Source organism: Eurypyga helias, unplaced genomic scaffold, assembly GCF_000690775.1.
Source record: "Eurypyga helias isolate BGI_N326 unplaced genomic scaffold, ASM69077v1 scaffold18433, whole genome shotgun sequence".
In the NCBI taxonomy this organism is placed as follows: domain Eukaryota; kingdom Metazoa; phylum Chordata; class Aves; order Eurypygiformes; family Eurypygidae; genus Eurypyga; species Eurypyga helias.
The window spans coordinates 56,076-71,623 of NW_010242222.1; the positions used below are offsets into that span (position 1 = coordinate 56,076).

Consider the following 15,548-nt stretch of genomic DNA (forward strand, 5'->3'; position numbering starts at 1 on the left):
GATTGATGTCTGTGTAAACTGAGTGAGGTGTTTCCCAACATGCAGTCTTCTCACACTGATACAATGTCATCAGTTTGGTAGTATGAGTTTTCTTGTGCAATTTCAAGAACTGCTTACTAGTCCATTAGCTGGGACCGCTTTAGGTTTAGCAGAGAAGTCAGCCTGTCAGTAATTATGTGGATGGCCAGAGCGGTTAATTGCCACTAGAATTGATTTCCATGGATTCCTAAGCAATGAGCAAGTGTTCAAGTTTTAATGACTACTTACTTTAAAATGATGTGCTAAAAATTGTAGGATTTACTGCTTGTGCAGTGAACAACTAGAGCTCTCTTGATTTGCTCTCTGCGACAGCCAGGTAGGCTGAATACTGTAAAAACAGGGATGTAGCTTGGTAAGACAAAACCAAATCAGCTTAGTAGGTCAGGATTTGTATGTTACTTAGCCAGAGGTGCTGTGGATGCTGTGTCTGCTATTTATTAGCTGAAATCTAGAAAATACTTTCCATACGTGCATCTGTCAGGGTTGCTTTGAGATACTATCTCAGGACGTTGCAATCCGCTGGCTTCCTTAAAGGCCCTTATATTTCCTAGTGGTGGTTGCCTTTTCCAGAAAAAACATTTCAAAGCTTTGTATGCAGTACACCACGGAAAAAACTCATTATGCTGTTCCTGTGACTTGAAGTAGGAAGGTTTTTCTAAATACTCCTTTGCTTTCTTCCTCACCGAGGCCTGCCGTATCAAGAGCGCTAAGGCTGTGTCCCGTTTTTCTTGTTTTTGCCTGGTGTGTTGGGTACAGGTTAAAAGGCTAAAGCATTTTTTGTCACCCCGCAGGTTAGCAAACACTCGTTTAGTTCTTCATCCGCACAGTCTTGCGTTGTTTCCGTAGAAGCTGAGTGACATCGCCCTGTGTTGTCTTTCCTCCACGATCTTTCCGTTTTCTCAGTGAACCTCATCTGTTGGTATTCAGTGCGTGCAGACGCTTCCCGCTGTGTCACTGTGAAAGGGTGAGATAGATGGCACTCTGGAAGGGATTTTATATTTTCCCTCGTGAAAATCTAGCATGTCTTCTTTCATGAGACTTTTCCCAGCAGCTGGGAAGTGCCAACGCTGAGAAGTCTAATGGGAATAAGTGTGCATTTGCCAAGGATCCATTGTAAACACAAATTCAGCAAGCCCTGATTTTCCTTGCATCTTCCTAGGAAGGCAGCATGGCATGTTCCCGATTACGGAACACAGGGATGCATGGAACAGTAGGAGTGTCACCTCTCCCTGCTTATCCCAGCCAGAGGAATGAGGGCTGTTGGAAGACTCAGTGTAATTATTGCTGGAAACACCCCGCTGACCCCCGAACATCCAGGAGGAGCACGCTGCTGCCAACAGGCGCTCCAGGTGCCAAGTGTCCGACCCGTACCTGCGTCATTGTGGTTCCCAATTGTCTGCCTGGTCTTAAAGAGCAGGCAGCACAACAACCCTATGTAAAAGGGGCCTTGGCTTTGCCTTTTTTCCCTGGCTACCTTCTGCTGCTGGCAGCAAGGGCCGTTTTAATTGTTTCCCTGCCTTGCCCACAACTAGTTCAGTAGCGAAGCTTGGAGCTCTTGTCTTGATACTGTCATGATAGATTATTTTGCAGAGGTTTGTGGAGGGGAGTATGGTTCTGGCCCAGATTTTAGAAAGCATGAGTTTTAACTATAGCTGCTGCATTTTAGCAGTTGCAGTTGTCACTGACTGTATTTCTAGTCTGTCTGTCTCCCGGTAGATTTAGATGCTTGTAGACATTGTGTTTTTACTGTAAGGGGCAGGGGTGTGTGTACAACTAGAATATTAAGGGAAGAAGTGAGAAAAGTTGAAATTTGTCTATAACATGCTGCAGTTAAGCATGACTCTGGACAATTCATAATGTTCTTGTGACTGTCTTCAGTCTTTAAGGGATCATCCTTACAGTTGCTGTCTCTAGTCCTGCTCAAACCAAGTCATTCCCATTCCTCACCACGGTAATACTAGCACACCAGCAAAAATCCTCCAGAAGATACCAAGGGCAGTATTGAGGGCCTCATTTCACCTGGGAAAACACTCCGTTTTCATGAACTGCACCCTCAGATCAGTCCTACAGTCAGTGCTGGCATCAGTGACACGTGAGGCCAGAAGCTGCTGGGGAAGAGGAATGCTGGGGCAGACTTTTCCTTGTGTTGCTTGCGTGCTGCTGGGACAGCTACTGTGTCTTTTACACAAGAAAATACATTACTGCTTGGCTTTTGCCTTTTTTTTTTTTTTTTTTTTAAATTAAAGGCTCCTTTTGGTAATAAAGCAAATAGGGTTTTTATTTCAGGATCATTTCTGTGGAGATGGATTTATAACGTTCATGGTGTTACGGCATCTGAAAATGCCCCTTAAGGTTTCCTCTTTGGATTTTAATTGCCCAGCAGAGCCTCAGTTCCTGAAGAATCTAGGCTTAAAAAAAACCCTCTCCTCTCAATTGCTTGCAGTCTTTGGAGGTTGTTCTAATGAGTCTTCTGGGATGAACATTCTCCTTGAATTACTTGAGGACAGTCGTCTTGTCTTTACAAGTGAGAGCACTCATGAAATTCCATTGATAATTAGGAACAGTTCCTGACTACATACTTCACTGAAGAGCTTTTATAATCCTTCATAATTGTATGCAGGTTTTTCGAGTCCTTAAAGAGCAAACACTTTAAGATTTTTATAGAATAATTTCTCAAACTCTTCCTGGGGCAACTGGGCAAGAAGCAGCATCGCCCGGCAAAATGCCAGCGCCTGGGCCAGATTCTGGAGAGAACATGAATGTGTCTTCTGAAAACAGGTGTATGTCATTGCAAGAGAAGGTTGTCAGCAAGAGGTCTGCCTGTAAGTAACGCCGTAAGTAAGAAACAAATACAGGTGTGTCTGTAGAAGATCTTTAGGCATCCCTTTGGAAGTATAGGAAGTTGAATTTCTTCCTGAATTGTCCCTCTGCATCAAAAACGGTCGTGGATCAGCATAGCCTTTAGTTCTGGAGCCACCAAGAACCAGCAATAACTTGAAACTGTAGAACTTCCTTTTCACCAGGAGTGATTTCATCCTTGCTGGGATTTTTTTGCTTCTGGGTTTGGGTGTTTTTTTGTTTTAAATGAGAAACTACTACATTTGGCTGGTGAAGCACGTTTTCAGAGCGGAAAGGGTTTACTGTTCTTGTCTCACTCGGGTTCCACCAGACACTGTAAACCAATGGGCCACCCAGTCTGGGAGCCCTGTGCTTTCCCTTCCGAGCTACGCTGCAGGGTGCTAAATACCGACGCCGGCAGATTTGGGATCATCTCTGCTGTCTGAGAGTAATTTGTCCTTAGACTGATAACGCCTTCAGACAGTTAAAAAGTCCCAGAGCTCGCTGCCTGTGTATCATTTCAGATCTGATCCTCCTAAAGACTCTTCCAAAGTAATGCCATGGCCAGCTGTACTTTTATCCTCCTGGCTTTTTATTTCTGTGCTTATACATAATAAGAGTGTAATTACATTTAGATTTAAGACTACCTTGAAAATCTGTTTTTCTCTGTAGCTGAAGAAATGAGCTTGAAACTAAATAGCGTCTTCAAACTTGGATTCTTCTTGATCTCTTGTCATTGATCACTTTGAATTTAGTTTTCTGCTATTAATGTAACTTCATGTATCAGGAGATCAGTCTGTTTGAAAGGTTATTGGGTGCATCTGAATGAAAAGCACGATGGAAATGCTAGCATGTCGTAGGTGTGGTGGATCCTCTAAGCAGACAGACAGTAACACAAAATTAAAGCCTGAAAGTTTGGGAAAAAATGTTCATTATCTGTATTTCTTCCTCACGTCTTCTGGTTTAATTAACTGATCTTACAGTATTGTCTCTGTCACACCTGCTCTTTTTTCTGTTATTTTTATATCAAAGGCTTTTGAGTAGACATTTGAGTACTTAGCTCTCTTAGCTCCTGCAGTGATTCTTCCAGTGCAGAAGAGATCAGGTCTCTTCCCTTGCCGCGTCTCCGGAACCATCCCAAAATTCACAGAAGCAGGAAGAGCAGGTGGCAGTGACAGCCAGCCGGCACAGGCTCCTGTACAGATCCGCGTCTTCAGTGCAGATCAACACCTCTGCTTGCTGAAACCCCTGAGTAAGTGAGCTGTTGCCCTTCACTTGAGACAGTAGCTAACATCTGTGTGGGTAACAAAAGAAGCATCCATAAGATGATTCTAATAAACAGCTTTTGTATTATTTTCCTTATCTTCAAACCACTTAGACTCTGCTTTTTTGGTTTTTATCTTTGGCCTTATGTGGAACTCGAGGACAGAGTGGCTTAGTTCTTTGAGACTCAGGCTGCAGCACTCAAGAGCAGAGGTACCCTGCCTGCTGTAGGGAATGCATCCTTTAGTGCATTCGCTTTTCTTGTGTGAAGCATTTGGGTTGGTTCACCTCTTTGTACATGGAGACTGAGGGATCTGCAGGACCATTTCTTCCAGCTTTGAGTTAATTGTGTTTGTGTGGCTGAAAGCAAAAGCTTTCCCCTGGATGTTCTTTGCTGGGTTTTCTACTTGTTAGGTTTAGTTAAGTATCTGGAAGTAAATCTGTCTGAGAATTAGAAAAATTACCTACTGATCTATAGTGACTGTTGGCAAATTTGGGCGCAAAACAGTTTGTTTGGCTAGTACTCACCAAAATTGTCCAGGATCCTGTAAAAGACATTTCAATATAAACTTTTATAGATGTAAAATATAATAAATGAAATCTTGTGGTGCTCCATCAGATGCTCCATCGTGTCACTGTAGAATCATAGAATCACAGAATGGTTTGGGTTGGAAGGGACCTTAAAGACCATCCAGTTCCAACCCCCCTGCCATGGGCAGGGACACCTTCCACTAGACCAGGTTGCTCAAAGCCTCATCCAGCCTGGCCTTGAAGACATCCAGGGATGGGGCATCCACACCTTCTCTGGGCAACCTGTTCCAGTCCCTCACCACCCTCTCTGTGAATAATTTCTTCCTGATATCTAATCTAAACCTCCCTGATTTCAATTTATACCCATTACCCCTTGTCCTATCACTACAGGCTCTTGTAAAAAGTAGATGTAATAGCTCTAAGCAAGTTTTTTGATTTCCAGATACTTATGGATTACGTGCAATATCTGTGTTCCTTTGATGGGTAGTGTTCCTTGACAAAACTAAAAACAGCTGAAATGCTTTTATTTTGCAAAGTAGTCAAATGCCTATGGGTAGGTCAAAGGTAAAACAAACGCCAGCCCTGTATTACCCAAGTTTACATCGGAATGCTTGTTATTGGACTGGGCCCAGGCAATGCACTCCAAAGGTTTTTAATGGCAAACTGTTTTTTCTAATGCCTTCCCCAAGGAATTTTTAACAAGTAATGCTCATTTAATTCACTAAAGCATTATTTTCAGCCCGATTCTCTTCGTCAGACTCGTCACGCTTGCCAACAGCTTCCTATCACAGCCGAACACTTTGTTAAACTTCCAGTTTCCCAAGCATATCCTTATGAAATTTTGTGTGTGAACAGTGCTAATGATATATGAAAACTTCTGATCATTACTGTTTTCATTTTTTTAACCTCAAAGGCTTAGAGTTTAGCGACGGCTCAGGACACAGAGGAACGGCAGTTCTAGGTAGACATCACGGCTCTTCCTTCTGTTTGATGTGGGAGGCTCCTTAGTCCCTTCTGCCGGATTTTACTGAAGAGCCTTCTCACTAAATTATCTTCTACACTTCATTATAATAAGCTTGACAGTTCTGTTGGGTGGAAATACTTTTGATTAAAGCGGGAATTTTTGAGTTTGCGGCTTGGCTAAAGAGTCAGTGTGTTCCTTGGTAGCTCTCCTGCGTTGCGCTTGCTGCTTTTTCACTCAGGAGGGTTTCCTGCGTGCATGGCCCAAGAGGAGCCCATCGGGTGTTGTGGGAACGTCTGGCTGGCTGCTCATGTTTAAGAGAAAGCGTGTGACCCTGTGTCCAGTCTGGAAATGATCACTACAGCATGCGCGTTTCCATGTGGAGGGCTCTTGTGCCTCTTTCAGTATTGCCCAGGCTTTTTCCTACTTGTGGAACAAGTGGGAGTTTAAAAGGTCAGTATGGCTTTGCGATCTGCCCCGCAGCTTTACAAATCCACCTTTGCAGGTCAGAATACTTCAGAATCCATCGTTCAACATGCGTCTTTCCTGTCTTTCTCCTAGCTGAATGCCAGGCTCTGTCCTGTAGGCCCTCACTGAAAACATCTGGCTGTTAGAGGTCTTGAAGTTTTATGTTATTTTTAGTGGGTTAAAACGTGGGCCCGTTGTTGTATCATTTTCAGTGTGTTGCCTAAATCCTGGCTAATAATGTAATGGTATAACGAACTGAAATCCGAAAATGTTTTAATAATAAACCCCATCTTTCATCTGTCAGTCCAACGGAATGGAGAATGTAGACAATCAAAGCATTATTTGACAGCCTGTTTAGAATATTGGGAAAGCATCTTTATCAATTATTGGCAGGGCAGAAGGATCAGATTGGAGTTTGGCACTTCACGGTAGCTTAGAAAACACAAGTCCTACAGTGCATCTAAACACGCAGAGTGCTGGATGCCCTCAGTTTCTCCTTCAGTTAAAAAAGAACTGAAGACGTTTCGGAGTTTTTCAGGATTGATCTGGTAGCAGCTGCTCCGTAAAACACCGTTAGCTAACTGTCCTTCCTCCGTTTCAGCACGGCCCATGAAAATGCATGAACTGTTCCTACAAGACCCAGGGGTGTAATGAAGTACGAATACAGATTACCTACCGCTCGTTCCCGTCTCCTGTAGGCAAGAACAAAGGCTGTTGGCAGTTTGGAGAGGGATCGCGAGCCGTTAGTGACACTCCGGGATAACGTACCCTAATGTAATCTTGCATAAATGAATGGAGATGAAAACAAAACGTAACTTAGCTGTTACTGGAAGGACGTGATATAATACCCAGCTCTAAGGTGATGTAGGTAGCCTGGCATTTTGCTAATTGTGCGGAGAGTTATGAGATCTGGCGTGTCACGTTACTGGCCTGTTTCCTGCCGTGTGCTTGTCAGTAACCTTGAATTCATGACTGACAGCTCTGTGCTGCTTGCTTGAATTTCTGCCTTCATCGAATTTATTCTGTAGTTTATTGAGAGAGATTCCTGCTCTAAAACAGCTCGAGGAGTGAAGGATGCAGGCACGCTTGTCATGCAGAAGCAACGCTGGAGAATTTTGGTATGAGATCATCAGAAAAATGGAGTCAAGCACCATTCTCCACCTTGTACAGAGTACCTGGTGGTGCTGGCTGTTTCTTGGTTAAAGACAGAGGTTCCTGACTCACACAACTCCGCATCCACAGCATGAGCCTCTGCCAGAGCCTTTGGGTAGGGTGGCTGATTGGCTCACTTGACACAGGGATAGTGCCTGACAGCATCTTGCTCGCTGTATTCTTAGCTATGAAACTAAGTTTGTGTACGCCTCAGTCGGGGGGGATAGCACGCTGAACATTTGTCAAAATAGTCTGAAATGTCATTTCATGACCTGTTGAAGGTGGTATGAGAAAGTGGTAGATCAGCAATAAAGACAACTTTTTGGGATCTCTTTCCAGCACCACGCCGGTCCTGACTTAAATAGTACCTTGTTTAGCCTCGCATTCGTTTTGGCAAAGGAGATGAAGAGAAAGCGGGTTGGTTGCAGCTGCCAAGTGAAGTGTTGTCAGGGAGTGGGTCTTTTCTATGGATTCCAGCCCTGCGTTGGCAGACTTGGGATGAAACCAGCTGAAAACTTCAGCTTGTCATCCTGTACCGACCGCCTTGTCACTAGTGTGAACGTTCAGTAACAAAATCTGTCAAGCCAGAATGGTGGTGTTTTCTGGCGTTTAAAAGGAGCTTGGTAAAACATTTACCATGTAACCTGCAAATTACTTGCCATGTTATGTATTTTATTACTCAGCGGAACCTACAAATAAGTTACTGCTTTTGAGCCCTTCTGTTGAGTGTCTGGGTTGCCCGTAGCCGCCATTCTTACATGCAGTCGTGCCCCTCCTTGTCCATCGGAGCCCACGGTTTGTAACGTTTACAGCACTTTCAGCAGATTTTGCACTTGGTTTTAGCACTGGAAAAAAATAATCAGGCTTTCTAGGAGTTTCATAGGAACAGTTCAACAGATGTATCTATCCAGAACCCTTTAATCAAGGCTCCCACTGGATTTTCTCATCTGAGGGTATCGTCAGGATGCTGGTTATTACGTGACCTCCCTGGTTAGGTAGTGCTCTCCACTATGTCAGCTTATGGCCAGGCGCTCTAATTTTGTGCTTAGATTCCAGATATTGATCCCGGAGGATTGGGCAATTGCTTTTTTACTGCGTTTTATTTGGCTGCGACGGCAGAAGCAACTTTTCATGGCGCTGCTGGCCAGAAGAACCTGATGAGGTGCATACTCGCCAGCAGTGAAATCTGTAGGGACGAGATAGCTAACGATTGGTGCGTTACCGCAGCGAAGCGCGGGTCTGACGCTGCCGGGGTATTAGCATATCACTCAACTAAAAATAAGTCCTTTATAGGTTGCAGAGTACTTACAGTGCTTGTAGAAAACAAGAGCTGCTTTTGATTCTGGAGTAGCATTCAGCACGTTGAACCCGTGAGCTGAAATCCCTCTTGAAAAATAAATAGGAATTATGTTTAATAGGAGGCAGTAAACCAGGTTTGGACATATTTTGAACATTTCGTTTCATGTTGTCTGAAAATGATGTCCATCATTGCTTAATTAGGCAGATAAATGTGAAAGATTTAACAGACGGCAACAGAGATGATCCTTTGGTTTCAGGCTCTTGTTTGGATCATCAGGAATGAAAATTATTGTTTCATCACTGCAAATTTGGGGTACTTTTCCCCACTGCCTGCCATCAAGGGAAGTCACCTTGTCTGGTGATTCTTGTAATGACTAGTTGTAATTATAAGTGATTTCATTTTGATATCTTTAATAATAAACTGAAGAAATAGATTTAAAGAATAAGAGGGTAGGGTTTTTTACTGATCAGTGTCATGAAGCTGGTTAATGTTGGTTTACAGTAGAATTTGTAGTTATGTTTGGCACTTATTTTTGTTTGACACTTATTTTTGTGTGACTAGAATAGGGCCTGACGACTAGGAATTTAGTCTGATCATGCAGCATTGCGATTTTGAGCAGAGTTTGCTGTAGATGGGACTTAAAGTTACACAAATTGCTGCCGGAGCCCTGAAGCAGATGACACGTTGTCATGGTAAGAGGATAGAGGTACCTCCTCTCACTGCCTAGGTAGGAAGGGGTATTCTCAGTTTGCTCTGAGTCACTGTTCAATTTGAGATCTAATGCCTAGACCTCATTTAGGGCATTTCATCAGTGGAAACAAAGCGCACCGATGGAGAACGCGTCCCATTTTTGCTTCTTTGCAGGTGGGAATGTAGTGATGGAGAGACACAAATGATTCACCCTGGATAGGACAATAGAACAGTGGGGGTCTGGGCATTCATTGGGATCTTCTTAGACCTGGATTAACACCCTGGCATTTAAATTGCATTCTGTTTCCTATCCTTTCCTTAATTTTGACTTGAATGTGTCTCAGTCTTGCTGTCATGTTCCTACACAGACAACCTTTCTCGCCTGTTTGCTGTGCTCTGCCAGGTTCAGTTATGAAGGAGGAAAGACAGACCACTTTGCTCTGCTGTGCTGCCCTTCTTAGTTGCAGGTGCCAAAGGTTCTCCTCTTATGTATATATATACATATATGCTAAAATGCACAAAGGAAGAAGCAACCAATTTTGCAACCTAGGCTTGACATGCTACGGTTTTTATCTGCCTGCAAAATAAATGCTTTTTCTGGTTTTCAGAGCTGAGGTTGGACTGTGGTTTAAATCGGCACTGACTGCAGTCACAGCTGAGACTCTTGGCCTACGGGTTTTCTTTCGTACGCCTTACGAACTTCAACCCTACGGCCAGCCCATGTTCTCCGCTGAGGAGCCCCTCTTTGGCACTGCGTAACACTGACAAAAAGAGGCTTCACCTGGGTTTTGGAAACCCCTCTCCTCGTGCAGCTGAGAGGAGAGTTGCTCTGAATGGCTTGGCCATGGCTCCACACCATTCGTTCATCCTTACCATGGGTGGTTACTCAACCATGATACAATGACTGTATTCTACAAGCAGTCTCAGCTATAATTCCTTGGCTGAAGGGAAGATCTCTTGTGTTTGATTAAAGCTGGTGGCCATCTTTTAAAAAATAAAAATAAAGGCTGCCGTGAGGAGGATAATTTCCTGAACAAGGCAGTGCAGTACAGATAGCTACTGAAATATGGGAAAAGGAAAAAGAAAGATTTTGCCTTGATCATTGGAAGCAATCAATTTAACATGATTAATGTAAATTGTTGTAAGTGGGGAGAGATATAGAACAGCAGGGCACTTCATGTTTAAAGTAATCTTTTGATTAAAGTTTCCTAGACTGTAAAACTGTAATTGGGGAGGGGAAGCTATCCATAGATTAGAAGCTAAACAATCTAGTCTTGAGCATACTGGAATATGAGATAATAGTAATTAGGTGTAGAACAAAAGAATTTCTGTGGAGCTGAGAGTAAAAGAATTACTGAGTTGACAAGCCTGATGCTTTCCTCCCCTGTTCCTCAAGACTAAAAATTACACTTTTAATGGAACGTTCCTACGTCCACTGCGTCACTCTGGTATGGATAAATGTGTCAACCTCAGTGCCACTGTCATGTTGGGAGGATTTCTGCTTTCTAGCCTTTCACTTCGCTGATAAAAGCTGGATATTGTTTTGGAGTCTGTCAATCTAATATTCTTGTAACAGCAGCAGAATAATTTGAAGAAACACAAAATGATGGATAATGATGAAATGGAGTAAAGAGACACTGGAAAACTTTGCTAGGCAGCTGGCACGCTATGTGAAAATAAGCTTGTGTTTTTAATGTGACTGCAAGTTAGAGGCCTTGGTAGGAAAATTCATTTGCTCTTTCTTATGCTGAGTGTAACCAAGTAAACAGTGACTCTGAGTTATGTTAGAAAGGCTGTTTGGTGTGTAACTGTAGGTTTTCCAGCACTTGATCCTTGAGATGTTTTCAGAAGGCGTTTCACAGGGTCACTCAGGTTGGCAGGGACCCCTGGAGATTGTCTAGTCCAGCCCCCCATGCTCATGGTAGAGTCAGCTGTAGCAGTTTGCCCAGGACCACATCCAGTCTGATTCTGAGTATCTCCAAGGACGGAGACTCCACAACCTCTCGGGGCAGCTTGTTCCCATGTTCCACCACCCTTACCATAAAAAACTGTTTCTAATGTTTAAAAGAAATTTCCTGTATTTCAATTTCTTCCCAATGTCCCTGTGCACTGAGCAGTCTGGCTCCGTCTTCTTTGCACTCCCCCCATCAGGTATTTATATCTCCTGAGGTCCCCTCAGGCCTTCTCTTCTCCAGACGGAGCAGTCCCACTCTGTCTCTCCTTGTGTGACAGATGCTCCAATTCATTGTTCATCGTTGTGGCAGGTCCCTGTCTCTCCAGTCCTGGGGCGCCTGGAACTGGGCACAGCACTCCAGATGTGTCTCCTCAGCCCTTCCCTGACCTGCTACCCGTGCTGGGATGGTAGCGGCCACAGCCCAGGATGCTGGTAGTCTTCTGTGGTGGCCCATGGTCAGCTGGGTGCCATCAGGATCCCAAGGTCTTCCTCTGCAAAGCTGCTTGCCACCCAGCCGGCGCCCAGCAGGTACTGATGGATGGCGTCACTCGTCGGCAAGGCTTTGCATGTCCCCTTCTTGAACCTCACGACGTCCCTCTCCGTCCAATTCTGTGGCCTCTCAAGGTCCTTCTCAGTGGCAGCACAGCTCTCTGGTGCATCAGCCACTCCTCTCAGTTCTGTGTCACTAGCAACTCTGCCCCTTCGTCCAGGTCACTGGTGACGGGATTAAACAGTATTGGCCTCAGTATCAACCCCTTGAATACTCCACCAGGACTTTGTGCCACTGATCACAACGCCCCGAGCCCAGCATTTCGGCTGGTTCAGGCCACCTCACTGTCCATTTATCTAGTCCACACTTAATCTGTTTGTCTTGGAGCTCGGAAGTGAACCCTTAGCAAATACTCTGCTTTTTAGTCTTTTTTTTTTTATTATTCTAAAGGACTAAGGTTTATGCAGTGATTCCATCCATCTGTCCTCTTCCCTCATCCCAGCCTCCCCCTCCGTCCCCACAGCTTTGGAACACGCATCAGTTTCCATCAGGTTTGACAGAGCAGCAGAGTCTGTACATCCAGATCCCGTAACTGTCACAAAAACTGTCAGCAGCAGTGAAGAGAGGATGGTTTGGGAGGGAGCTACCAGGAGAGCTCCTGTGAGAGCTTAGCCGTGACCCGCTCCGGGTGGGATACCCTCAGGCTCGTGAGGGCGCCTGCGGCTCGGAGCGGACCACGCTCTTGGCCTTCAACTGGGCTTGTGGCAACCCAAGAGGCTGCGGGATGGGGAGGGAACTGCAGCTCTTGCTGAGGGGGAGGAGGCTGAGAAGAGCATCAAGGAAAAGCTGTACTGGGGGGGTGGAGGAGAGGAGTAATGATAGTCTGCAAATCCGTAGGCAGTCAGATTTTGCCATCTTTGCTTGCTGAATGTGTCTTTTAAAGCCCTTTCTTGATCGTGCTAGATATTCCCTAGCGACAGGGATAAAACCGTGTGGGTTGCGAATAGACTCTGGCATGCCAGGTGAGGCTTTCTTCTGGTAAGGAGAACCACCCGCCCGCTATTCAGGTGCCGCAGGGAGTCCCGTTACTTCGTACTCGACACGAGATCTGCATATTTTTACTTGCATTTGTCTTTTTTCCTTGTCTCTATTTAGCCACATTTGAAATAATTAGTAGCCAGACTACTGTATACATCAATTTTAGGGGATTTTTGCACAACTCTCGTTTTTTTTCATTTTCAGCACTGCTGGCTCTTACTCCAGCAGTAGAAAGACACATGCTACTAAGGTTGCTTAAGAAGTAATTAAGGGCAAGGCTTGGAAGCTACTGCTTCTTCATCTTGCCTTGCTAATTCTCAAGGTTTACAGAAAGAGTGGCATGGTAAAACCCATTGTAGTGAAAAAGAGAGTTCCCAGGAGGTTGCTGTGGGATCCAGGGGTACGGCAGGGAGGAGTCTGAGGCGACACAGCTAATTCTGTACCCACAGAAACAGTAAGAAGGTAATGCTTTCAAAACTCATTAGGGTAGGAAAGGTTTTGCCAAACGTGGTGATTGCTGCGGTACTTCAGGAATCCTTTGTTGGGTTTCCTGGTGCTTCATCCCCAGATGCAGTATGCCAGGAGATTTCAGGACAGCTCTGCAGACAGTTCTTTCTATGGGATGATTCAATTAATCTTTACAAAAGAAATGCATAAAGGCATAGCTAAGCTATAACTTGAGCTCTTTGCTATCTTTTTCTCTTCTGAAGGGGCTGATTTCTTCGTGGTGTCGTTTGTTTTACCAGGGATATCAGCTGGTTGTCCCAGAGCTCCTAACACTGACACATCGTACTTAGGAGCAATTGCGTTGCGGCATCGTCGTTACAGATGGGTGCTGTAAGACTTGCAGCATTCCGGGCTGGAGTGCTGACCTCACCTTTCCTTTCAGCGCTGCCCTTGGCACAGCAAATGCAGCGGATTCCTCCAGCCGGGAGAGTCATCTCCATTCCTTTGACCCATTCCGTGTGCGTTCTCTCCCGCTGCTCTTCCAGAGAGACTCACAAGAGAGCTATAAATAGATCTGAGCCTCCAGGAACTCCTCGGGGTTTTGATTTGAGATCTGGGTCCAAGAATTTAGGACGCAAATTAATGTTTTCATCTTCACCTTGTTTAGCGCTGGACTTTGTCAGCAACTCGGTGGATGCAGTTGGCTCTTAGCTCAAGGAAGGGTAGGCAACAGCAAGGCTGTTTAGGACTTTTCAAGACAGGGATATCTTTAGAGCTGATGAGGGGCAGCATGCCCAGATCTTTCATTGTGTTAGCTTCAGGCTGGCTTGCTCAGGCCCTCATTTTTCAGGGTGATTGCACTGTAGAATATTCGAGCTGATGTGTTGCATAAGTCAGCGTAGTCTCTTCCTTGCCGTGCTGTTATTCTTACTTATGTTTGAGTTCCTCATGGACTGGGATTTGTCTTTGTCTGTTGTCTAGTATGAGGTTTTCCACTTAACCTCATTCCCTGGTCTAAATGGATAGCCCTGCACCAGCCCTTGACGTCCTAACATCTGTCTTCCTAATAGGAAGTAGCTGGTTCTGAACATTTTCTTCAAGAACACTGCTTTTTATTTCTGAGAGAACAAAACCTTGACGTGGGGAAAGCAGGAGGGTCTTGTTAACCTCCTTCCAGTAAAATCAGAAACTCTCCTTTATTCCTGGATACTGAAGCAAAGATCTATTGCCTGATTTCTTCTAAAGGGGGTTAGGAAACACTGAAGATTTGTTCTAATTAAATGCCCCACGGTGCATCTGACGAACTGAAGTACATATCCACCTTCGGCCAGGCAGACCTGTCGTCTCGGTGTAAGCAGACTTTTTGTTTCCCCTTATTTGTAACGAATCCCACAGCGCTCGTAGCTGACCCAGAACTCGCAGCCGCGCTTTCCTGACGTACGCTGCCGCCGCTCAGATGTGAGCTGCTCCGCACGCTGATCCGACGTCCTGGACGACGGGGACGCGCGCTCGTCGCTGCGACGCCTGAAGGCGCCAGCGGGGCGATAGCCGGTGCTGGGCGCATCGTGGCCTTTGCCTTCCCTGTCCTTCAGGATCGCTGGATTTGGAGGGCTAGTGAAGGAATTGTCGCTAGAGCCCCAGCATCTTCATTGGCCCGCAATTCTCTTCAGCTCACAGGTCCCCAGCCGGTGCAAGTGCCTGCGGAGGCCACGCTGACAGTTTATGAGTTGCTGAGTGGGAGAAGGAGCTCCTCGAGGGAAGAACGGGATCCGTTGTGTGAGAGGCTAACCTCAGCTCTTCCAGCTTTTGCCAAACTGGAAAAGAATTTAGCCCTAAAAGGATTTCAATCTTGATGTGTTTGTTTTGGAAGCTGTTTGATTTTTGCTGTGGGGTTTTTATTACTCTTTGATTACAGCTTAACCGTCTTGTTAAGGACAACAGTACCGTCCCAGTCCAAAACCATCTTTTCCTACGAGTTCGCCCTCTGAGTCATTGCTTTTCTTTATCTCCACACTTACTGCAGTCAATCCTTCCTCTGCACACCCAACCGCCCCGTTTGGGGTTTGTTGTTCTCACTCAAGTTGTGGCAGCCCCAACAGAATACTTTTTTTTTTTTTTCCCCTGCAGTATTCTTGCATTTCGAGAGCTGCGCTGGAGTTTTCTTGGATTGTCTCCCCGTTTTATATTCCGTGTCCTTGTTAGAGCCTTTGAAGCCTTTTCCCCAGTGAGCACAAAGTACATTTGCAAATGAGCAACTGAGCAACAGCACAGCTACTAATTTTGCTAACAGATGTAAATAGGAAAAACATTACTTTTCTAATGCTGAAAGTATTTATAGAAACCATTATCCATCTTTCATAACACTTTGATTATGGAT

General features: G+C 45.0%; 1 protein-coding gene across 1 annotated transcript in view; it reads left to right on the plus strand.

Annotated features, from left to right (window-relative positions):
- The window catches only part of UBE2F (ubiquitin-conjugating enzyme E2F (putative)), a 67,347-nt gene extending 53,782 nt beyond the window's left edge, over window positions 1–13,565 (plus strand). The window contains exons 9-10 of the mRNA XM_010149025.1: window positions 12,630–12,708; window positions 13,435–13,565. Coding sequence (XP_010147327.1) covers window positions 12,630–12,708; window positions 13,435–13,565 — 210 coding nt within the window. The remainder of the gene's footprint in view (window positions 1–12,629; window positions 12,709–13,434) is intronic.
- Window positions 13,566–15,548: the final 1,983 nt, after the last annotated feature.